Source organism: Panulirus ornatus, chromosome 70, assembly GCF_036320965.1.
Source record: "Panulirus ornatus isolate Po-2019 chromosome 70, ASM3632096v1, whole genome shotgun sequence".
NCBI lineage: Eukaryota > Metazoa > Arthropoda > Malacostraca > Decapoda > Palinuridae > Panulirus > Panulirus ornatus.
Genome location: NC_092293.1, coordinates 6372196 through 6393957, shown reverse-complemented (window position 1 = coordinate 6393957; position 21762 = coordinate 6372196). Strand labels below are relative to the sequence as shown.

Sequence of the window (21762 nt, the reverse complement as noted above, 5' to 3'; positions counted from 1 at the left end):
AACAGTGCTCTGTGATCTGTATAAGCTGTAATAGGGTAACCATATATGTATTCCATAAAATGTTTGAGTGCCCAAACAACTGTAAGGCCTTCTAATTCTGTTATTGAGTATTTCGATTCCGTCTTCGAACATGAACGGCTCGCATAGGCTATGGGAAAAAGTCTACCCTTATTTGATTCTTGCATAAGTACTGTTGTGTGTAAAACGAAGGGTTTCTCAAAGTTGGGAAATCGAAGGATAGGCGCCTCGATCAAGTGTTGCTTGAGTAAGTTAAACGCACTGTCTTGCGCTGTAGACCACTGGAATGTAACTCCCTGTTTCGGAAGTGAAGTTAGCGAAGCGAAATTAGCGATAAATCTTCGATAATATTCTTCTAACCCAAGGAAGGATTTGACCTTGTCTGTTGTGGAAGGGACTGGGCATTCTACAACTGTTTTGACTTTATCTGCATTAGGTTGAATACCGTTTTCATCAACGGTGTGACCTACGTAATTAATTCTTGTCTGTAGAAAGGAACATTTGGATAACTTGACTTTTAGGTTCTCATCCTTAAGTCGTAGGAATACTCTCTCAAGACTTTTGAGATGAGAGGCAATATCTGGAGACATGACAATTATACATCTTGGCCCAACATGTGACGACAAATGTTAGTCATTAACCTTGAGAAGGTGATCACCGGTGAGGAATGAAGACCGAAGGCCATGATGCATATGAACTGCCAATGACCATCTGGCGTACTGAACACAGTCAGGGGGCGGCTTTCCTCTGACAAGGGAATCTGCCAAAATCCACTCAATAAATCCAAAGTTGAAAATACCTTATTGCTACCGAGGCTATGAAGAAGCTCTGATACCACTGGTAATGGGAAACCATCTTTCAAAGTGACCTTGTTGTTGGGTTTTCTAAAATCTATGACTGGTCTAAAAGTTCCGTCCTTTTTCGGAACGATCAGAAGTGGTAAATTCCATGGTGATCGTGATTCCTCTATGACCTTATCTTTCAACATGTCCTGAACAAGTTTGTTTGCTATGTCTCTGTGCGCGTGTGTGTGGCAATTGATAGGCTGGGACGTCAATGGGACTTGTGTGTTTTTCTCTAAGTTAATAATGTGAACATCCAAATGAGTTCTACCGAGTGGTTCTCCTGATAAGGCAATAGTAGACCTATACTGGTTAAGTAAGTCTGTTAACTGGTCAACATGTTTGGTTAATCCTACCTTGGATATCATGTCAGGGGTGATGGTGGGGAGCTGACTCAAGCCGTGCACTGCTGAGTCTGGGGTAGGAGGAGTAGGTGGTGGTGGGTTAATGGAATGTGAGACTAGACTGATGGTAAACTCATGCAACTCCTCGTCTTGAATTCCGGACTTCAAAACGGAGAATTGCACACGCTTGGCCCCTCTACGGAGACGGACAGGAGTGGGTCCCGTATTGGCAATGTATATGGTGACCTCTCCATCTGCGGTCTCATGAATAGAGGCGTCCATCATGGATAGTCGTGTGACAGTTAGTGATGAAGGTTCAGCAACTACTTTTAGTGCGAGATCACCCTGACTATATCTAAGTTCATGATCATTCATCCATGTTCGAGAAAGTGAGAGAGGAACCTTCGTTAATGTGTTACTATGCAGAGTCATGTTGGTTCTCAGTTTACCAGGATAATGATGAGTAGAAAAGTAAAAAGGATGCGTATTGTCTACCGTGAAGCAGGACGTGGGAGATGTATTAATGACTCTGACTGAGTGAGAACTCATCTCTGACAATGGCAGGAACGTATTATCAACACAAACCACATGGTAAATAGGACAGATCTTATGTTGTGCCACACATAGACTGGCGTCCTAGTAACAAGTTAGCAGGAAACGTTACACCACGAACAATGTAAGGGGTTACGGTCATGACCAAGTCGCCTAAGTGAATGTTCATTTTAATACTGCCCCTTACGTCGAGATTTTCATTTGAGAGACTTTGAAGGGATGGGTAAAAGTCCGAGCATTGAACAAGTTGAGTGCGCCCCATTAATGGTTGAATAAAATCATAATGAATGACATCTGCTTCCGCGCCGCTGTCTAGAAAGATTGTGATTGGCTTATCCTGGAAAGAACCCACTAAATCGAAACTTGTAATGTGAGAAAATGGCGAAGAACGAAAACGTCTTAAGAGTTCCTTATGTGATGGAGTCTTGTCATGAGCGAGAGATTGTCATTGTTGATAATGACATGATGAACCTGTGTTAGATGACGTCTGTCTAGCTAATGCTCGACATTCCGCTGAAGTGTGTCTAGCGTTGCTATGATATGAACACCTGCTTGGTGGTGTTGGGCGCGAGCGGGTGAAGGTCAGCCTGATGTCTGACTGGAGGAAATCATGACTAGGTCGGCAGAATTGTGACGACCGAGGCTGTGATGACATGGGTTGTTGACTGCGTTTGTTGTTCTGGTCGAGGCTCACGTGAGAATGAGTCCCATGTGTAAGGACACACATTCGCTTTATGTCCTGGTTGGCCACACCGGAAGCACGTCACTTTATGTGAGTGTTTGTCATCACTGAATCGCTGTATTTGACCATGAGAAGAATGATTGTGTTGACCACTAGAATGTTACGTCACACTTTGGGAAGCCGACACTCTCCCCAGTGTCTTGGTGTTGGAATAACCACATTTCTTTTGAGTGTAATTCAACACTTTTGTTACTGACCCACAATGATGGGTCGATGTTCTCATTAAGTAACCGTCGTCTTACGTCTGGAGGTCAGGTCCTTGAGAATGAAGGTTATGTGTAATAAACGCATGAGTGTTTGCACATGAGTTTCAGGATTCATCATGGCCGATATCCAGGGTAAGGATTCATAAGCCTGCCTAACTAATCTCATTCTTCCATGTAAGGTACTCCAGTGATCAGGGACTGACGTATCATCCAAGTATGTTGTGTTAAGAGCACGTAAAAGGACGTGTAGTAAACTATCTGAGAATGATTCCTCACAACCTGATGTAAACAACGTTTTAAATTCCTCCCAAGATGTACAGTTTCCAATGTCATCTGAGTCATAGACAACCCTAGCTTAATTGTTAGGCTTGTTGAAATCAATGAGGTTTTTAGCAGCCGATATAAGCGCTCTGTCTCCTGAATCACCATTATGTTCAACAATGTCCTCTGCATTTCTGATCCACCGATCAAAATTTGACAGTTTACCATCAAATAACTCGTGTGGTTCCCTAGCTTGTTTTAGTGTGAAAAACAGTTTTTTTGTGAAGGAATTGATTGTCCCGAGTTTTTGTGAGGTGGAGGGGGAGGTGGGTGTGGGTGTGGTAACGTGTGAGAAGGTTTCTGTGGGTCATCTGTGTCACCAGAATCTGTCAAAACAACTTTGTGTGACGTCGCCATTTTAGAAGGCTGGTTCCGTTTATAATAAGGGATTCTAGGTAAATTCCTAAGTACATATGAACCTTTACGATTACCGCGTGGAATATCTTCGGACATGTAATACAATCTTACATAAAGTGTGTAAGTGATAACCCCCCAAAATATTTAAAATATATTTAACACTATTGACTTAATACAAAATACATAACATGAATATCATTTGAAAATACTGTAATAAAATAAAGACAATAATAGGCTGGCATAACTGTATAACATATGAATACAAGACACTGTATATGAGAGGTGCGCATAATAGTATAACATATCAGTAATGGACTCTATATATGAAAGTAATCATCACGAAAAACAATAGTACCAATGTATGAAAACATAAGAAAGAATATATGCAAGAATAACTGAAAACTTAGATTAATTTGCTAAACTACAAAGATGAATAATCATATTACCCAAAATATATAAATGTCTATATTTATAGATTAGGAACTAGTAACACACAAAAGGAGCATATCTCACAGAGTGAACCATTTTGACACAGTTCTTATCTGAATGGGAGATTCGCTTACGAAGGCGTCTTGGGTGTAGCGAGGTGGAGATGTGTGCAGAGTAGCGGCTCGCTGAGTGTAGCGAGATGAAGATGTGTGCAGAGTAACGGCTCGCTGGGTGTAGCGAGATGAAGACGTGTGCAGAGTAGCGACTCGCTGGGTGTAGCGAGGTGAAGACGTGTGCAGAGTAGAGGTTCGCTGGGTGTAGCGAGGTGAGGATGTGTGCAGAGTAGTGGCTCGCTGGGTGTAGCGAGGTGAAGATGTGTGCAGAGTAGCGGCTCGCTGGGTGTAGCGAGGTGAAGACGTGTGCAGAGTAGCGGCTCGCTGAGTGTAGCGAGGTGAAGACGTGTGCAGAGTAGCGGCTCGCTGGGTGTAGCGAGATGAAGACGTGTGCAGAGTAGCGGCTGGCTGGGTGTAGCGAGGTGGAGACGTGTGCAGAGTAGCGGCTCGCTGGGTGTAGCGAGGTGGAGACGTGTGCAGAGTAGTGGCTCGCTGGGTGTAGCGAGGTGAAGATGTGTGCAGAGTAGCGGCTCGCTGGGTGTAGCGAGGTGAAGACGTGTGCAGAGTAGCGGCTCGCTGGGTGTAGCGAGGTGAAGATGTGGGCAGAGTAGCGACTCGCTAGCAGGAAAGTTGAGTGAGCGACAAGGGCTGGACCACGCGATGCTGACGTCTGGGATGTCGCCACGGCTGATGATGACGCGTCTCTGGAGCGGTTGACAAGATGACCTCCACGTTGGTGTTGGCAGGATGGCTGACCTTGCTTGACACGTCTGGATGTGATGACAACACTGCACGGCGGTGGCGCTGTCTTGATGCCCTTGCAAGCGACACAGTGTCAGCAATGCAATAAAGGCGTATCTTCAATGCATTGAGGTACGGGTGATGGAGCACGTAGCCGGCCGTGGGTTCCGCCCTTAACGTCCACAGGAGGGAGCACCAGGACTGTGTCAGGTAGGCTTGTATGACTGCTGCCAACACCAGACGTAGACATATGAAGTAGATTTGACGGTCGTGTGTGGTCACGTGGGTTCTTACGTCACTGCCACCATTTGTAAGGTTGAGTTGAGAGGAAGGAAATCAGGACTTCTTCGTCTGTGGTACTCACTGAAGATCAGGCGGCCTTTGTAGATTTCTTACAACAAAACGTGTACGTCCATCTGTAGTACTCTGGGCTATAGTCTTATGACACACTACGACACACTCTAGTGAACAATGTGACGATGCTGGCCAGTGTGTCTCCTCAGGTCACACTGGCAGGGGTTATATGGGAGTCCGTCAACACCCATTCAACAACGTGTTCAAATAACAGATCAGCTCTTACGTGTTCAAACATCCTGATTAACAGTAGCCCGTGGGAACAGTGAGCCAGTGGCAACATGCATCTAACTCTATGTAACTCACAGTAAAATGATAATAACAAATACCTAATGAAAAATTAATGATAGTGTGCGTGAGTCTGACAGCTGTGTCTGGTGATGTAGCCGAAAAGGTGAAGTCTGAAGTTGTGACTGATGATGTGGCCGAAGAGGTGAAGTCTGAAGTTGTGACAGATGATGTAGCCGAAGAGGTGAAGTCTGAAGTTGTGACTGATGGTGTAGCCGAAGAGGTGAAGTCTGAAGTTGTGACTGATGATGTGGCCGAAGAGGTGAAGTCTGAAGTTGTGACAGATGATGTAGCCGAAGAGGTGAAGTCTGAAGTTGTGACTGATGATGTAGCCGAAGAGGTGAAGTCTGAAGTTGTGACTGATGATGTAGCCGAAGAGGTGAAGTCTGAATTTGTGACTGGTGATGTAGCCGAAGAGGTGAAGTCTGAAGTTGTGACTGATGATGTGGCCGAAGAGGTGAAGTCTGAAGTTGTGACAGATGATGTAGCCGAAGAGGTGAAGTCTGAAGTTGTGACTGATGATGTGGCCGAAGAGGTGAAGTCTGAAGTTGTGATAGATGATGTAGCCGAAGAGGTGAAGTCTGAAGTTGTGACTGATGATGTGGCCGAAGAGGTGAAGTCTGAAGTTGTGACTGATGATGTAGCCGAAGAGGTGAAGTCTGAAGTTGTGACTGATGGAGTAGCCGAAGAGGTGAAGTCTGAAGTTGTGACTGATGATGTGGCCCACAAGGTGACGTCTGAAGCTGTAGTGTCTGGTGATGACTTGGCGGAGGATAGCGAGGGGTTCTGGCGTCTTGACTGATAGCCCAATGAAGGCTGTGGAGTCTGGTGACCCAACTGTCTCCGGGAATGTGTGGGGCTGTGCCATATTATTACTGCATATTTCTATATAACGAGATATCAAGATCAATTGTAAATAACTATTTCATTCAGCTATCCAAATCATCCCTGGCTATATCCCACCATGGACAGTCATCTATGGCTATATCCCACCATGAACAGTCATCCATGGCTATATCCACGATGGACAGTCAGTCATCCATGGCAAAATGCCTTTGTCAGTGGCGAGGGAGGATGACATGGTCAGGGTGTAGTGTCGGGGCCCCAGTGGGGGATGGGGGCCCCACAAGAGGTCATGATAGTAATAATGATAATTATGATATTGATATTAATGATAATAATATCATTAATGATAATGAAAAGACTAATGATATCAATAACATATTGATATATATGTATATATGGTGAATGATGATAATAATAGTATTAATAATAATAATAATATCAATAATATCGGGAATGATGGTAATAAAAATGATAACAATTGATAATAATGATAATAGATAATGATTATGATATCAGTGATGATATTTATGATAATAGTAATGGCGAGGTAGCGCCCGGAAAACTGACAAAAAAGGCCACCACATTCGTTCGCACTCAGTCTCTTAGCTGTCATGTGTAATGCAGCGAAACCACAGCTCCCTATCCACATCCATGCCCCACAGACCTTTCCATGGTTTACCACAGGCATTTCACATACCCTAGTTCAATCCATTGACAGCAGGACGCCCTTGCTGATGGTGTATTTGTACTGGAAAGCAACATTACAAGAACTGTTTGTTAAGAACATGTCTTAGATGAGCTAAGTTGGGAGAATAGGACAACACTAAACCTTTCGATTTATCCTTATTTGTCACATATTTGTTACCAGAAGCATAAAATGTCTTCCTAGCTTTCCAGTAAGCTTTATTGTGAGAGAGGAAGAATTGTGTTTTTCATGCCTTTAACTTTTACACATTCATAACCCACTGACTCTCGTGAGCAATTGAGGTTGCGCCACAATCAGAAGCAGGGTAGGTGATGGAGTGAGGGCTTCTTCGACGAGGCTGTACTCTTACACTCGTCGACTGATGATGGCATACAGCTGCACCGAAGGGTTAGTCCGGTAACACCCACATTGTCCTTCCATCAAATATATATATATATATATATATATATATATATATATATATATATATATATATATATATATATATATATATATATATATATATATATATATATATATATATATATATATATATATATATATATATATATATATATATATATATATATATAAAGGGGAAGTAAATGTTTATAGTTGTGTTACTGGAGTGATAGTTTTCATGCATGGTGTTTTGACAAGAAAATAGTGAAGTTGGAGAAAAATGTAGCTTAGACATTGAAGCTTATTGATTCAGTGGTGAAATTGATGAGAACTGCTATTGACGTTTGTGTGAATAAATTGTACATTTCCTTTTCCATAGCCAGAGGTTGAACCATTATGTGACGTTCATTTTTTCATTCATTTCAAGCTAAAAGTTTGTTTTCTAAATTGTTTCTTACATTTTTCATATGTATATATATATGTATGTGTGTGTGTGTGTGTGTGCGTGTGTGTGTGTGTGTGTGTGTGTGTGTGTGTGTGTGTGTGTGTGTGTGTGTGTATATATATGTATATTATCCCTGGGGATAGGGGTGAAAGAATACTTCCCACGTATTCCTCGCGTGTCGTAGAAAGCGACTAGAGGGGACGGGAGCGGGGGGCCGGAAATCCTCCCCTCCTTGTATTAACTTTCTAAAATGGGAAACAGAAGAAGGAGTCACGCGGGGAGTGCTCATCCTCCTCGTAGGCTCAGAGTGGGGTGCCTAAATGTGTGTGGATGTAACCAAGATGTGAAAAAAGGAGAGATAGGTAGTATGTTTGAGGAAAGGAACCTGGATGTTTTGGCTCTGAGTGAAACGAAGCTCAAGGGTAAAGGGGAAGAGTGGTTTGGAAATGTCTGGGGAGTGAAGTCAGGGGTTAGTGAGAGGACAAGAGCAAGGGAAGGAGTAGCAATACTCCTAAAACAGGAGTTGTGGGAGTATGTGATAGAATGTAAGAAAGTAAATTCTCGATTAATATGGGTAAAATTGAAAGTTGATGGAGAGAGGTGGGTGATTATTGGTGCATATGCACCTGGGCATGAGAAGAAAGATCATGAGAGGCAAGTGTTTTGGGAGCAGCTAAATGAGTGTGTTAGCGGTTTTGATGCACGAGACCGGGTTATAGTGATGGGTGATTTGAATGCAAAGGTGAGTAATGTGGCAGTTGAGGGAATAATTGGTATGCATGGGGTGTTCAGTGTTGTAAATGGAAATGGTGAAGAGCTTGTAGATTTATGTGCTGAAAAAGGACTGATGATTGGGAATACCTGGTTTAAAAAGCGAGATATACATAAGTATACTTATGTAAGTAGGAGAGATGGCCAGAGAGCGTTATTGGATTACGTGTTAATTGACAGGCGTGCGAAAGAGAGACTTTTGGATGTCAATGTGCTGAGAGGTGCAACTGGAGGGATGTCTGATCATTATCTTGTGGAGGCTAAGGTGAAGATTAGTATGGGTTTTCAGAAAAGAAGAGTGAATGTTGGGGTGAAGAAGGTGGTGAGAGTAAGTGAGCTTGGGAAGGAGACCTGTGTGAAGAAGTATCAGGAGAGACTGTGTACAGAATGGAAAAAGGTGAGAACAATGGAAGTAAGGGGAGTGGGGGAGGAATGGGATGTATTTAGGGAATCAGTGATGGATTGCGCAAAAGATGCTTGTGGCATGAGAAGAGTGGGAGGTGGGCTGTTTAGAAAGGGTAGTGAGTGGTGGGATGAGGAAGTAAGAGTATTAGTGAAAGAGAAGAGAGAGGCATTTGGACGATTTTTGCAGGGAAAAAATGCAATTGAGTGGGAGAAGTATAAAAGAAAGAGACAGGAGGTCAAGAGAAAGGTGCAAGAGGTGAAAAAAAGGGCAAATGAGAGTTGGGGTGAGAGACTATCAGTAAATTTTAGGGAGAATAAAAAGATGTTCTGGAAGGAGGTAAATAGGGTGCGTAAGACAAGGGAGCAAATGGGAACTTCAGTGAAGGGCGTAAATGGGGAGGTGATAACAAGTAGTGCTGATGTGAGAAGGAGATGGAGTGAGTATTTTGAAGGTTTGTTGAATGTGTCTGATGACAGAGTGGCAGATATAGGGTGTTTGGGTCGAGGTGGTGTGCAAAGTGAGAGGGTTAGGGAAAATGATTTGGTAAACAGAGAAGAGGTTGTAAAAGCTTTGCGGAAGATGAAAGCCGGCAAGGCAGCAGGTTTGGATGGTATTGCAGTGGAATTTATTAAAAAAGGGGGTGACTGTATTGTTGACTGGTTGGTAAGGTTATTTAATGTATGTATGACTCATGGTGAGGTGCCTGAGGATTGGCGGAATGCGTGCATAGTGCCATTGTACAAAGGCAAAGGGGATAAGAGTGAGTGCTCAAATTACAGAGGTATAAGTTTGTTGAGTATTCCTGGTAAATTATATGGGAGGGTATTGATTGAGAGGGTGAAGGCATGTACAGAGCATCAGATTGGGGAAGAGCAGTGTGGTTTCAGAAGTGGTAGAGGATGTGTGGATCAGGTGTTTGCTTTGAAGAATGTATGTGAGAAATACTTAGAAAAGCAAATGGATTTGTATGTAGCATTTATGGATCTGGAGAAGGCATATGATAGAGTTGATAGAGATGCTCTGTGGAAGGTATTAAGAATATATGGTGTGGGAGGCAAGTTGTTAGAAGCAGTGAAAAGTTTTTATCGAGGATGTAAGGCATGTGTACGTGTAGGAAGAGAGGAAAGTGATTGGTTCTCAGTGAATGTAGGTTTGCGGCAGGGGTGTGTGATGTCTCCATGGTTGTTTAATTTGTTTATGGATGGGGTTGTTAGGGAGGTAAATGCAAGAGTCTTGGAAAGAGGGGCAAGTAAGAAGTCTGTTGGGGATGAGAGAGCTTGGGAAGTGAGTCAGTTGTTGTTCGCTGATGATACAGCGCTGGTGGCGGATTCATGTGAGAAACTGCAGAAGCTGGTGACTGAGTTTGGTAAAGTGTGTGGAAGAAGAAAGTTAAGAGTAAATGTGAATAAGAGCAAGGTTATTAGGTACAGTAGGGTTGAGGGTCAAGTCAATTGGGAGGTGAGTTTGAATGGAGAAAAACTGGAGGAAGTGAAGTGTTTTAGATATCTGGGAGTGGATCTGTCAGCGGATGGAACCATGGAAGCGGAAGTGGATCATAGGGTGGGGGAGGGGGCGAAAATTTTGGGAGCCTTGAAAAATGTGTGGAAGTCGAGAACATTATCCCGGAAAGCAAAAATGGGTATGTTTGAAGGAATAGTAGTTCCAACAATGTTGTATGGTTGCGAGGCGTGGGCTATGGATAGAGTTGTGCGCAGGAGGATGGATGTGCTGGAAATGAGATGTTTGAGGACAATGTGTGGTGTGAGGTGGTTTGATCGAGTAAGTAACGTAAGGGTAAGAGAGATGTGTGGAAATAAAAAGAGCGTGGTTGAGAGAGCAGAAGAGGGTGTTTTGAAATGGTTTGGGCACATGGAGAGAATGAGTGAGGAAAGATTGACCAAGAGGATATATGTGTCGGAGGTGGAGGGAACGAGGAGAAGAGGGAGACCAAATTGGAGGTGGAAAGATGGAGTGAAAAGGATTTTGTGTGATCGGGGCCTGAACATGCAGGAGGGTGAAAGGAGGGCAAGGAATAGAGTGAATTGGAGCGATGTGGTATACAGGGGTTGACGTGCTGTCAGTGGATTGAATCAAGGCATGTGAAGCGTCCGGGGTAAACCATGGAAAGCTGTGTAGGTATGTATATTTGCGTGTGTGGACGTGTGTATGTACATGTGTATGGGGGAGGGTTGGGCCATTTCTTTCGTCTGTTTCCTTGCGCTACCTCGCAAACGCGGGAGACAGCGACAAAGTATAAAAAAAAAAAAAAAAAAATATATATATATATATATATATATATATATATATATATATATATATATATCAAATTCTATCCCTGTCGATATCAATCGCTTTTCCCTCTCTCTCTCTCTCTCTCTCTCTCTCTCTCTCTCTCTCTCTCTCTCTCTCTCTCTCTCTCTCTCTCTCTCTCTCTCTCTCTCTCTCTCTCTCTCTCTCTCTCTCTCTCTCTCTCTCTCTCTCTCTCTCGCTTTCTTTCTTCTCTCTCCCTCTTTATATTGATATCAGTCGGTCTCTCTCTCTCTCTCTCTCTCTCTCTCTCTCTCTCTCTCTCTCTCTCTCTCTCTCTCTCTCACGCCCTCTGTCTGACTGTCTGTCTGTCTGTTTGTCTTTCGGTTGTAGTGAAGATAAGCATGTAGTGAGGTTGGCCTCAGGTCAAACCCTACAACAGGGTTGTAGTTCCGCTGTGCATTTGTTGAGGGTTGAAGGTGACGTATGATTCAAGGTGTAGTGAAGATGCGTTGAAGGGTGTCTCCTTCTGCAGTGATGACCATGGCTGGCTGTACTAGTGTTGCAGGGGGAAGGATCATATTGCTGCATATTACTCGCGAAATATGGCGGGTTTATAAATCTATCTTCACACTAACGCCCTCTCTAAGTGTGTCTGTGGTTTACATACCTTCCAACCGGCTGTGACATGGCTGGCAAGTCTGCAGTCTTTAAAGTTCAGCGCTTGAGAAATAGAAATAATGAATATCATTCGTAGGGAAGTAAAGGGAAGATGTCCATCATCCGCCCGCCACCCGTCCCTTGTAGACGTGTCGCCATCATCACACCTGACGGACCGACAGACAACTCCAGCCACCACCCTGGCCAACACCTTCACCTTCACCACCACGATCCTGGGAGAAAATGTTCTTCGTTTCCATCGCTTTCCTGTTTAATCATTCCTTGCTATTTCTTCCTTATATCATTCCGACACATGCAGGTCATCGCGAAGTCACAAGCAGATAGCAGACTGGAGAGGCGATACCGGGGAAAACGTTAAATTTCTATGCTTTTTACTTCATGTTTCCATTGAAAGGTACTTCAGTTTCTCCAAAACTTGGAAACAAGGACCTTTCGCCTAAGAAAATAAATCTCTCAATCTACAATTCTATCTATTTATTCATTTATATGATCACTGCACCCTTTATGTTCATCATCTGTTCACTAAACCCTTATGTTCATCATCTGCTAAGCCCTACATCATGTTCATGACTTAATATTCACCACACTATAACGTTAATCATACGCTCTTTACCCACTTATGTTCAATACATCTTCACTACACCCTTTCGTTCATCATATGTTCACCACACATTTACGTGACATGACATGTTCATTACTACCTAATGTTCATTATTTGTTTAATGCACCGTTTTCTTCACCATAAGTTAAGCCCATCCTCACCTTTATCATTGAATGTCCACTACGCTTATGTTCATCTCAAATTCATGACATGTTCGCAACACCTTTGTGTTCCTTATGTCCTTAGGTTTCTATCTTAGCCAGAGTATGTTAACTGTTTCTATCTTAACTACATAACACCACTATATATGTTAACTGTTTCTATCTTTACTAAATACCACCATATTTTTGGCTCAACACGTATATGAAATTGATGGGTCTAGTCAAATCTCATCAAAGGACAATAACATATACCCCTCCTATGGACCGAGTTACTCGAATCGTCGAAACCCGAAGAAGAGCGAGCCACTGGGAGCGTCAACAGGCTATTGCGTGGCGTGGCCGGCACACCGTTCGTCGGGAACGCCGTCGCACTCGTCAGGAGCATGTGGTGGACGAGCGGCAGGCGAGAGTGAACCGCCTTGTTGCTGCCCGCAATGCTGCCGCTCTGCGGGAGAGACTTGCAGCTCGCGGGATACAAATACTAGTCACCTGTGGGGACGTTGTAGACTCCCCCAACACCGTGCAACAACCCACCCCACCAGCAACTGCAGTCGAGGCCCAACTCATCCACCCACCAACTGCATCCCCCCCTCCACTCGTGGCCCAACCCACACCCCCACCAACTACATCCCCCCTTCCAGTCGTGGCCCAACCCACAAACCCACCAATTGCATCCCTCCCTCCACTCGTGGCACAACCCACACATCCATCAACTGAATCCCTCCCTCCAGTCGCGGCCCAACCCACCAGCTCACCAACTGCCTACCCTTCCCTAGACGTGGCCGATCTCAGCTTGGAGGCAGACCTTCAGGACTACATCCTCAGCGAGGACCAGTTAAGGTGGATTCGAATCGTTTCCGATATTGGCGAGGGCGGCAATGGATCAGTTCAGCTCGTTCGCTTCAATTATGAATATAGTGTCCTTAAAACCATGAAGAAAAACGACGCGAGGTACGCTCTCCTTCGCGAAGCTGACATTCAGATCTACCTGTCCGGCGCTGGAGGGGCCCCATTGGTCAAGGGTCTGGCTTTCCATCCAGCAAGACTCCTGATGTCCTACACTGGTCAAAACTACGTCAGCTACTTAGAAAACTGCAGCGGCCAGGAGGTTATTGAGTCTCTCATCTCCATTGGGAAGAGACTTCAAGAAATTCATGATAAGGGGGTCATTCATCTTGACTTCAAGATGAATAATGTTACCGTAACCCAGACCCGCCACCATGGCCCAGTCTTCCATATCATCGACTACGGTCTGAGCAGTTACGCTGGTGACGTGCCTCCTATAACAGGTGACCCAGCGCAATGTCCCTGGATAGCCCCCGAAATCATTGAGGGAGAGCCAGTTGCTCCCGCTAACGACGTCTACTCCTTCGGGTAACTCATTGCCCAATTGGCTGAGGATCAGAAGGACGACGGAGTCCGACACCAACTGTGCCAGCTTGTCCATCTCGCCACTGATATTGACCAATTCCAGCGCCCCAGTCTGCTTTCTTTGATCCGACACTTGAAGGTCATCGCGAAGTCCCAAACAGATAGCAGAGTGGAGAGGCGACATCGGGGAAAACGTTGAATTTCTATACTCTTTACTTCATTGACCAGTACCCACGCCCCCGCCTGGTTCGAGACTTGAAGGTCATCGCGGAGTCCCAAGCAGATAGTAAATAGTACTGATTGGACACGGCGTCGGGGAAAACGTTAAATTTCTATACTTTTTACTTCATGTTTACATTGAAATGTACTTTAATTTCTCCAGAACTTGGAAACAAGGACTTATCGCTTAAGAAAATAATAAACCTCTCAATCTATAATTAGGTTCGGTAAAATGCCATCTGCTGGCTATATGCGCCTCTTGGGAAATGACCGGTGTAGACCCCGTTGCTCACCAAAGTGAGACGAAGGGTACTCGAGTACATAGTATTCGAATAACGTTATTTCCTATTTTGCCAGGCCCATATCCGAGTGGTAGCATTCCCTCCTCTTACACAAGGGTGCCGGGTTCGATCATGGCTGTTGGAGATTTATATGTATGTATGAGTATTTTGAAGGTTTGTTGAATGTGTCTGATGACAGAGTGGCAGATATAGGGTGTTTTGGTCGAGGTGGTGTGCAAAGTGAGAGGGTTAGGGAAAATGATTTGGTAAACAGAGAAGAGGTAGTAAAAGCTTTGTGGAAGATGAAAGCCGGCAAGGCAGCAGGTTTGGATGGTATTGCAGTGGAATTTATTAAAAAAGGGGGTGACTGTATTGTTGACTGGTTGGTAAGGTTATTTAATGTATGTATGACTCATGGTGAGGTGCCTGAGGATTGGCGGAATGCGTGCATAGTGCCATTGTACAAAGGCAAAGGGGATAAGAGTGAGTGCTCAAATTACAGAGGTATAAGTTTGTTGAGTATTCCTGGTAAATTATATGGGAGGGTATTGATTGAGAGGGTGAAGGCATGTACAGAGCATCAGATTGGGGAAGAGCAGTGCGGTTTCAGAAGTGGTAGAGGATGTGTGGATCAGGTGTTTGCTTTGAAGAATGTATGTGAGAAATACTTAGAAAAGCAAATGGATTTGTATGTAGCATTTATGGATCTGGAGAAGGCATATGATAGAGTTGATAGAGATGCTCTGTGGAAGGTATTAAGAATATATGGTGTGGGAGGCAAGTTGTTAGAAGCAGTGAAAAGTTTTTATCGAGGATGTAAGGCATGTGTACGTGTAGGAAGAGAGGAAAGTGATTGGTTCTCAGTGAATGTAGGTTTGCGGCAGGGGTGTGTGATGTCTCCATGGTTGTTTAATTTGTTTATGGATGGGGTTGTTAGGGAGGTAAATGCAAGAGTCCTGGAAAGAGGGGCAAGTATGAAGTCTGTTGGGGATGAGAGAGCTTGGGAAGTGAGTCAGTTGTTGTTCGCTGATGATACAGCGCTGGTGGCTGATTCGTGTGAGAAACTGCAGAAGCTGGTGACTGAGTTTGGTAAAGTGTGTGGAAGAAGAAAGTTAAGAGTAAATGTGAATAAGAGCAAGGTTATTAGGTACAGTAGGGTTGAGGGTCAAGTCAATTGGGAGGTGAGTTTGAATGGAGAAAAACTGGAGGAAGTGAAGTGTTTTAGATATCTGGGAGTGGATCTGTCAGCGGATGGAACCATGGAAGCGGAAGTGGATCATAGTGTGGGGGAGGGGGCGAAAATTTTGGGAGCCTTGAAAAATGTGTGGAAGTCGAGAACATTATCACGGAAAGCAAAAATGGGTATGTTTGAAGGAATAGTGGTTCCAACAATTTTGTATGGTTGCGAGGCGTGGGCTATGGATAGAGTTGTGCGCAGGAGGATGGATGTGCTGGAAATGAGATGTTTGAGGACAATGTGTGGTGTGAGGTGGTTTGATCGAGTAAGTAACGTAAGGGTAAGAGAGATGTGTGGAAATAAAAAGAGCGTGGTTGAGAGAGCAGAAGAGGGTGTTTTGAAATGGTTTGGGCACATGGAGAGAATGAGTGAGGAAAGATTGACCAAGAGGATATATGTGTCGGAGGTGGAGGGAACGAGGAGAAGAGGGAGACCAAATTGGAGGTGGAAAGATGGAGTGAAAAAGATTTTGTGTGATCGGGGCCTGAACATGCAGGAGGGTGAAAGGAGGGCAAGGAATAGAGTGAATTGGAGCGATGTGGTATACAGGGGTTGACGTGCTGTCAGTGGAGTGAATCAAGGCATGTGAAGCGTCTGGGGTAAACCATGGAAAGCTGTGTAGGTATGTATATTTGCGTGTGTGGACGTGTGTATATACATGTGTATGGGGGGGGGTTGGGCCATTTCTTTCGTCTGTTTCCTTGCGCTACCTCGCAAACGCGGGAGACAGCGACAAAGTATAAAAAAAAAAAAAAAAAAAAAAAAATGTATGTATGTATGTATGTATGTAAGATGTAGATAAGTAAAGGAGTAAGTATATATACTCATATAATGAACACTAATGAAAAAATTATCCGCGTGTTACTTAGAAATATCATTTATGAATTAAACTAAAGTATTTTTCAGAGAAAATCTATATTGATATAAAAAAACAACAAACAATCAAGTTTGATAAACTAGAGTTCATTAAATGACAAATAAAGAATATGATATGTGAATTTCAACAATTTCATTAACATCACAAAACGAAATACATAACCCAAACAATATAAATCATCAAAAGTTATAAAAAAGAAGCCCTCTCATGACGTAAGCACTTATAGTATCGGCGGAATCCGGTAACACCTCTTGAATAGCATATGCAAGACGGAGTAGAGTGGCTAGGGTCAGAAGCATGTTCTCCACTTCAACTGACTAATGATATGTTAAGGATAAAGGCAACACAAACCACATACATCGATTGTAAGGATGGAATCAGGGATGAAACATCTATAACTAGAAAGGTTAAAGATACAAAGATGATGAAATACCTTTACCCGGGATCAGTAGCACCTGTGGTAATGGACACACCTTTGTAATGCTTGATCACTTACAACTGATAAACTTTAATACGAAAGTCTTGGGTATTGTCCCTCAGGAAAACTTTTTATGAATATTTATAAAACACATACATATGTTAGATATACACTATCTCTAGAATATATCTTTACCTGGGACGTGTAACACTTGTGTGGATAGACACAGCTTTGTAATGCATGATCCATTACACGAAATGAACTTCACTAACGAAGAGTTATACAACGCGTCGTTGGAGAACATTAATCAAATACCTATACAGAATTTTTATGTAAGATAAGAGGCATTTCATGATAGTAAACATAAAAGATGATGATGAAAGAAAAGGGAGGTAGAGGTAAATATTTTGTTAAAAGATGAAATACTCCTGCCTTAAACTAGCTCCTTATATTGCATTTTCACTTAGATACCCACATGATAATGCATTCTGTTCTTTATAATCATAAATGTTTATTTTTTGATACGTTTTATCATTTCTTATATAACATTAAGGATTCAGGCTTAAAGATCTTGGTTCTAACAACCATTATAATGCAACACAATACATAATTATAATAAACAAATCATTCATCACAATGACCATCATGTTTTATCAGATTCTTTAAGTCCTCAGTCACGTTTGTTAATATCGGTGCTGTTTCCTGTGGGGCCGGGTAGCGCCAGAAATGGATGAAGGCAAGCAAGTATGTATGTGTATATGTCATACATAAGATAAACAATTATCCTTGTATGAGGAAAGCATCTTGGTTGTGCGATTAATTTCATTTTTCTCTTCAATAATGAATATCGCCATGGTATAGTGAAGATATGCTTGATATGATCCTGTAAGCGCCAGCAGGCAAAAAACATCTTCAAGTAATGTAAAGTTTGTAGTGAAGATGGCTCTTAACCTGACCCGTGAGTGAACAGGATGGCATGTGATACTATCAAGGGAAACAATGTCGGCGTTTTGGTTTATTAATAAGAAATGTTATCATTCCCTTAACACAGTTTCCAATCCCCGCCAGTGGCATAATTATCACTTTCATGAATAAATTCACTGTAATTTTGATCACTGTCATCTTTACCATCCATAACATACAATTATATCACCAATCTAACTTATGTATTATCATTACTGTACGTTACGTACAATACAGCAGTAGTGATCTATCGTGTGTGATAAAAGATGGTGACGTCTTTCCCATACACATATCATTATCAAATATTTACCTTACTCTACATAGCACACTACACTTCCCTATCAAAACACACGCCTCTTCCTGTCTTCAAGGTTATCATAACTACCCTACATTTTAACAGGATTAACCATCCTTGATATGCTCATATTCATGCCTACCAAAAGTATTATCATAACTACTCGAGACAATACAAAAACATAACTACAACCATACGAAGTTTACAACCATACTATATTACCTACCCCGGATATCAAGAGAACATGTCATCAACAATCTCTCACTAAAACAAAAACAGATCATCCATCATCATGTGCATTGTGCACAAAAACGTTCAACGTGTCCTGCCAAAGATTGGATCAACAAAACCTAAGGAAATGCTGCTCATGCTCCTGGACCGGCTACCATGGCGCAGTGGATCCACCTGGTCATTGGTTACCCTCCAATATTTTGCACCGGCATTGTTGTACCTTGTGGGTATGTGCAGGCGTGTGTTTCTCTCATGTCTTCGTAAGGGTGTTCGCCTGGCACTTTACACCATCTGGATCATTGTAGTCACCTGCTTCGTTCTCGAACAGGAGTTCTTGAGCGTGATGGACCGTCTGGTAGTGAGCGCAATAAGATGGCTCGTAGGTCTTGTGCGGAGAGTTGTGAGGAATATCGTGCGGGAACTCATATTCCAGGTGACTATGTTCCTCTTAGTGTTCATCATCCTCGTGAGAATGGTGGTGGAGGAGGTAATGGTTCCTATCATTAGAACGGTTGACTACGCTGTGCAGGTCACACAGAAAGTCCTTATAATATTCTTGGATGAGATAGTTGTGGCACTTGTCGTGGAGGTGGCAAAGATGATGCTCACTGGCATTCTTGTACTCATCGTAAAGATGGTCACAAAGGTCAGTATCTCTGTATGGTCAGTTGTCTTCAGAGTAGCAGTGATCTTGGAGACTATGGCACAATCATTACCAACAACACCTTAAGAATCCTCTCTCTCCTCGGGGCCTCATCGAGGAATTCTTCATCGTTGCAGCACTCAGTTTGATTTTCTGTTGTAGGCTGTTGGCTGGAGGCGCCGTTGTAGTAACAGTTTTGGTCCTGCGCACACTGGTAACCGCTGCCATAGTACTTCTTCGTCCAGCAATTTACCTGATTCAAATGACGTCGAAATTGGGTAAATACGTAGTAACCTTTGTTAAAGTGGTCCACAGCAGAAAAGGGTGTGTTGAAATGGTTTGGACATATGGAGATAATGAGTGAGGAAAGATTGCCAGGGCATGTGAAGCGTCTGGGGTAAACCATGGAAAGGTCTGTGAGGCCTTGATGTGTAAAGGGAGCTATGGTTTCGGTGCATTACACAAGACAGCTAGAGACTGAGTGTGAACGAATGTGGCCTTTGTTGTGTATTCCTGCCACTGTCTCGCTGTCTGTGTATGTATGCGCTGAAATATATATGTACGCATAAGTTGTTATTATCATTATTATTATTATTATTATTATTATTATTATTATTATTATTGTTATTATTATTATTATCATTATCATTATTGTTATTATTATTATTATCATTATCATTATCTCTATTATTATTATTATTATTATATTATTATTATTATTATTATTATTATTATTATTATTATTATTATTATTATTATTATTATTATTATTATTATTATTATTATTATTATTATTATCATTATCATATTATCATTACTATTACTATTGTCATTACTATTATCGTTATTATTATCATTATTACTATTATTCTTGCTTTGAAGAATGAATGTGAGAAACACTTAGAAATACAGATGGACTTTTAGGTAGCATTTTTGGATCTAGAGAAGGAATAGGATAGGGTGGATACAGATCCTCTGTGGAAGGCAAGTTGCTAGAAGCAGTTAAAAGCTTTTTACAAAGAATGTAAGGCATGTGCACAAGTAGGAAGAGAGGAAAGTGATTGGTTCCTAGTGAATGTCTGTTTGCATCAGGAGTGCGTGGGATCGCCATGGTAGTTAAATTTGTTTATGGATGGGGTAGTTAGGGAGGTGAATGCAAGAGTTTTGGAGAGAGGGGCTAGTATGCAGTCTGTTGTGGATGAGAGGGCTTGGGAAGTGAGTTGTTGTTCACTGATAATACAGCGCTGGCGGCTGATTCGGGTGTGAAACTGCAGAAGCTGGTGACTGAGTTTGGTAAAGTGTGTGAAAGAAAAAAGCTGAGAGTAAATGTGAATAAGAGCAAGGTTATTAGGTTCAGTGGGGTTGAGGGACAAGTTAATTGGAGGGTAAGTTTGAATGGAGAAAAGTGAAGAAAGTGAAGTGTTGTAGATATCTGGGAGTGGACTTGATAGCGGATGGAACGATGGAAGCGGAAGCGAGTCATTGGTTGAGGGAGAGAGCGAAGGTTCTGGGAGCGTTGAAGAATGTGTATGCTGGAGCGAAAGAATATCATCTCGAAAAGGAAAAATGAGTATGTTTGAAGGAATAGTGCTTCCAACAATGTTCTATGGTTGCGAGGCGTGGGCTATAGATAGGGTTTTGCGGAGAAGGTTGGATGTGTAGGAAATGAGATGTTTGAGGACAATATGTGATGTGAGGTGGTTGATTAAGTAATGAAAGGGTAAGAGAGATGTGTGGTAATAAAAAGAGTATGGTTGAGAGAACAGAAGAGGGTGTATTGAAATGGTTTCGTCACGTGGAGAGAATGAGTGAGGAAAGATTGACAAAGAGGATATATGTGTCAATGTTAAAAGGAATGAGGAGAAGTGGGAGACCAAATTGGAGGCGGAAGGATTAAGTGTAAAAAGATTTTGAGCGGTCATTTTCATATACGGCGGGGTTGCGATGGGAATGGTTAAAGGCAGCAGGTATGGATATGTACATGGGTATATACGTATATGTTTGTGTATGTATTTGTTTGTCTACGTTGAAATGTATAGGTATGTATATGTGCGTGTGTGGACGTGTATGTATGTCTATGTGTATGTGGGTGGGTTGGTGCCAGTCTTTCGTCTGTTTCCTTGAACTACCTTCTAACGCGGGAGACAGCGACTAAGTATAATATGATTATCTGGTGGAGGCAATGGTGAAGATCTGTAGGGATTTTCAGAAAAGAAGAATGTTGGGGTGAAGAGAGTGGTGCGCTAGATGAGACTTGTGAATATGTTATGTGCTTCAAAATGTTACAGAAGACTTAAGGAATTTGATGAAACATAATGTTGTTCTGATAGATTATTTGTTTATAAGGACTATGTATTGTGTTGAACTTTAATGGTTGTTTAAAACAATGCGTTTCAGCTAGAATCAGTAAAGATTATAAGAAATTCAAATAAGGTGATAAAAACAAATCTATATTATCATAAACAACAGAATATTTTCTCCTCTGGGGATTTAAAAGAAAAACAACACAAGAGAACTAGTTTAAGGCAGGAGTATTTCATTTTCGTAACAAACTATATACTATTACGTCCCTTTTCTATCATAAATCTTATGTTCACTTTCAACAAATGTCTTGTATCTATAATAAAAATTCGGTATAGAGATTTGTTGAATGTCCTCCAGCGAGGCGTTGTATG

General features: G+C 42.4%; 1 protein-coding gene across 1 annotated transcript in view; it reads left to right on the top strand.

Moving 5' to 3' along the window:
- The first annotated feature begins 7457 nt into the window (after positions 1-7457).
- The window catches only part of LOC139747735 (craniofacial development protein 2-like), a 197473-nt gene continuing 183168 nt past the window's right edge, over positions 7458-21762 (top strand). Inside the window, exon 1 of the mRNA XM_071660333.1 lies at positions 7458-8811. Within this exon, the coding sequence (XP_071516434.1) occupies positions 7936-8811 (876 nt within the window). The 5' untranslated portion in view covers positions 7458-7935. The remainder of the gene's footprint in view (positions 8812-21762) is intronic.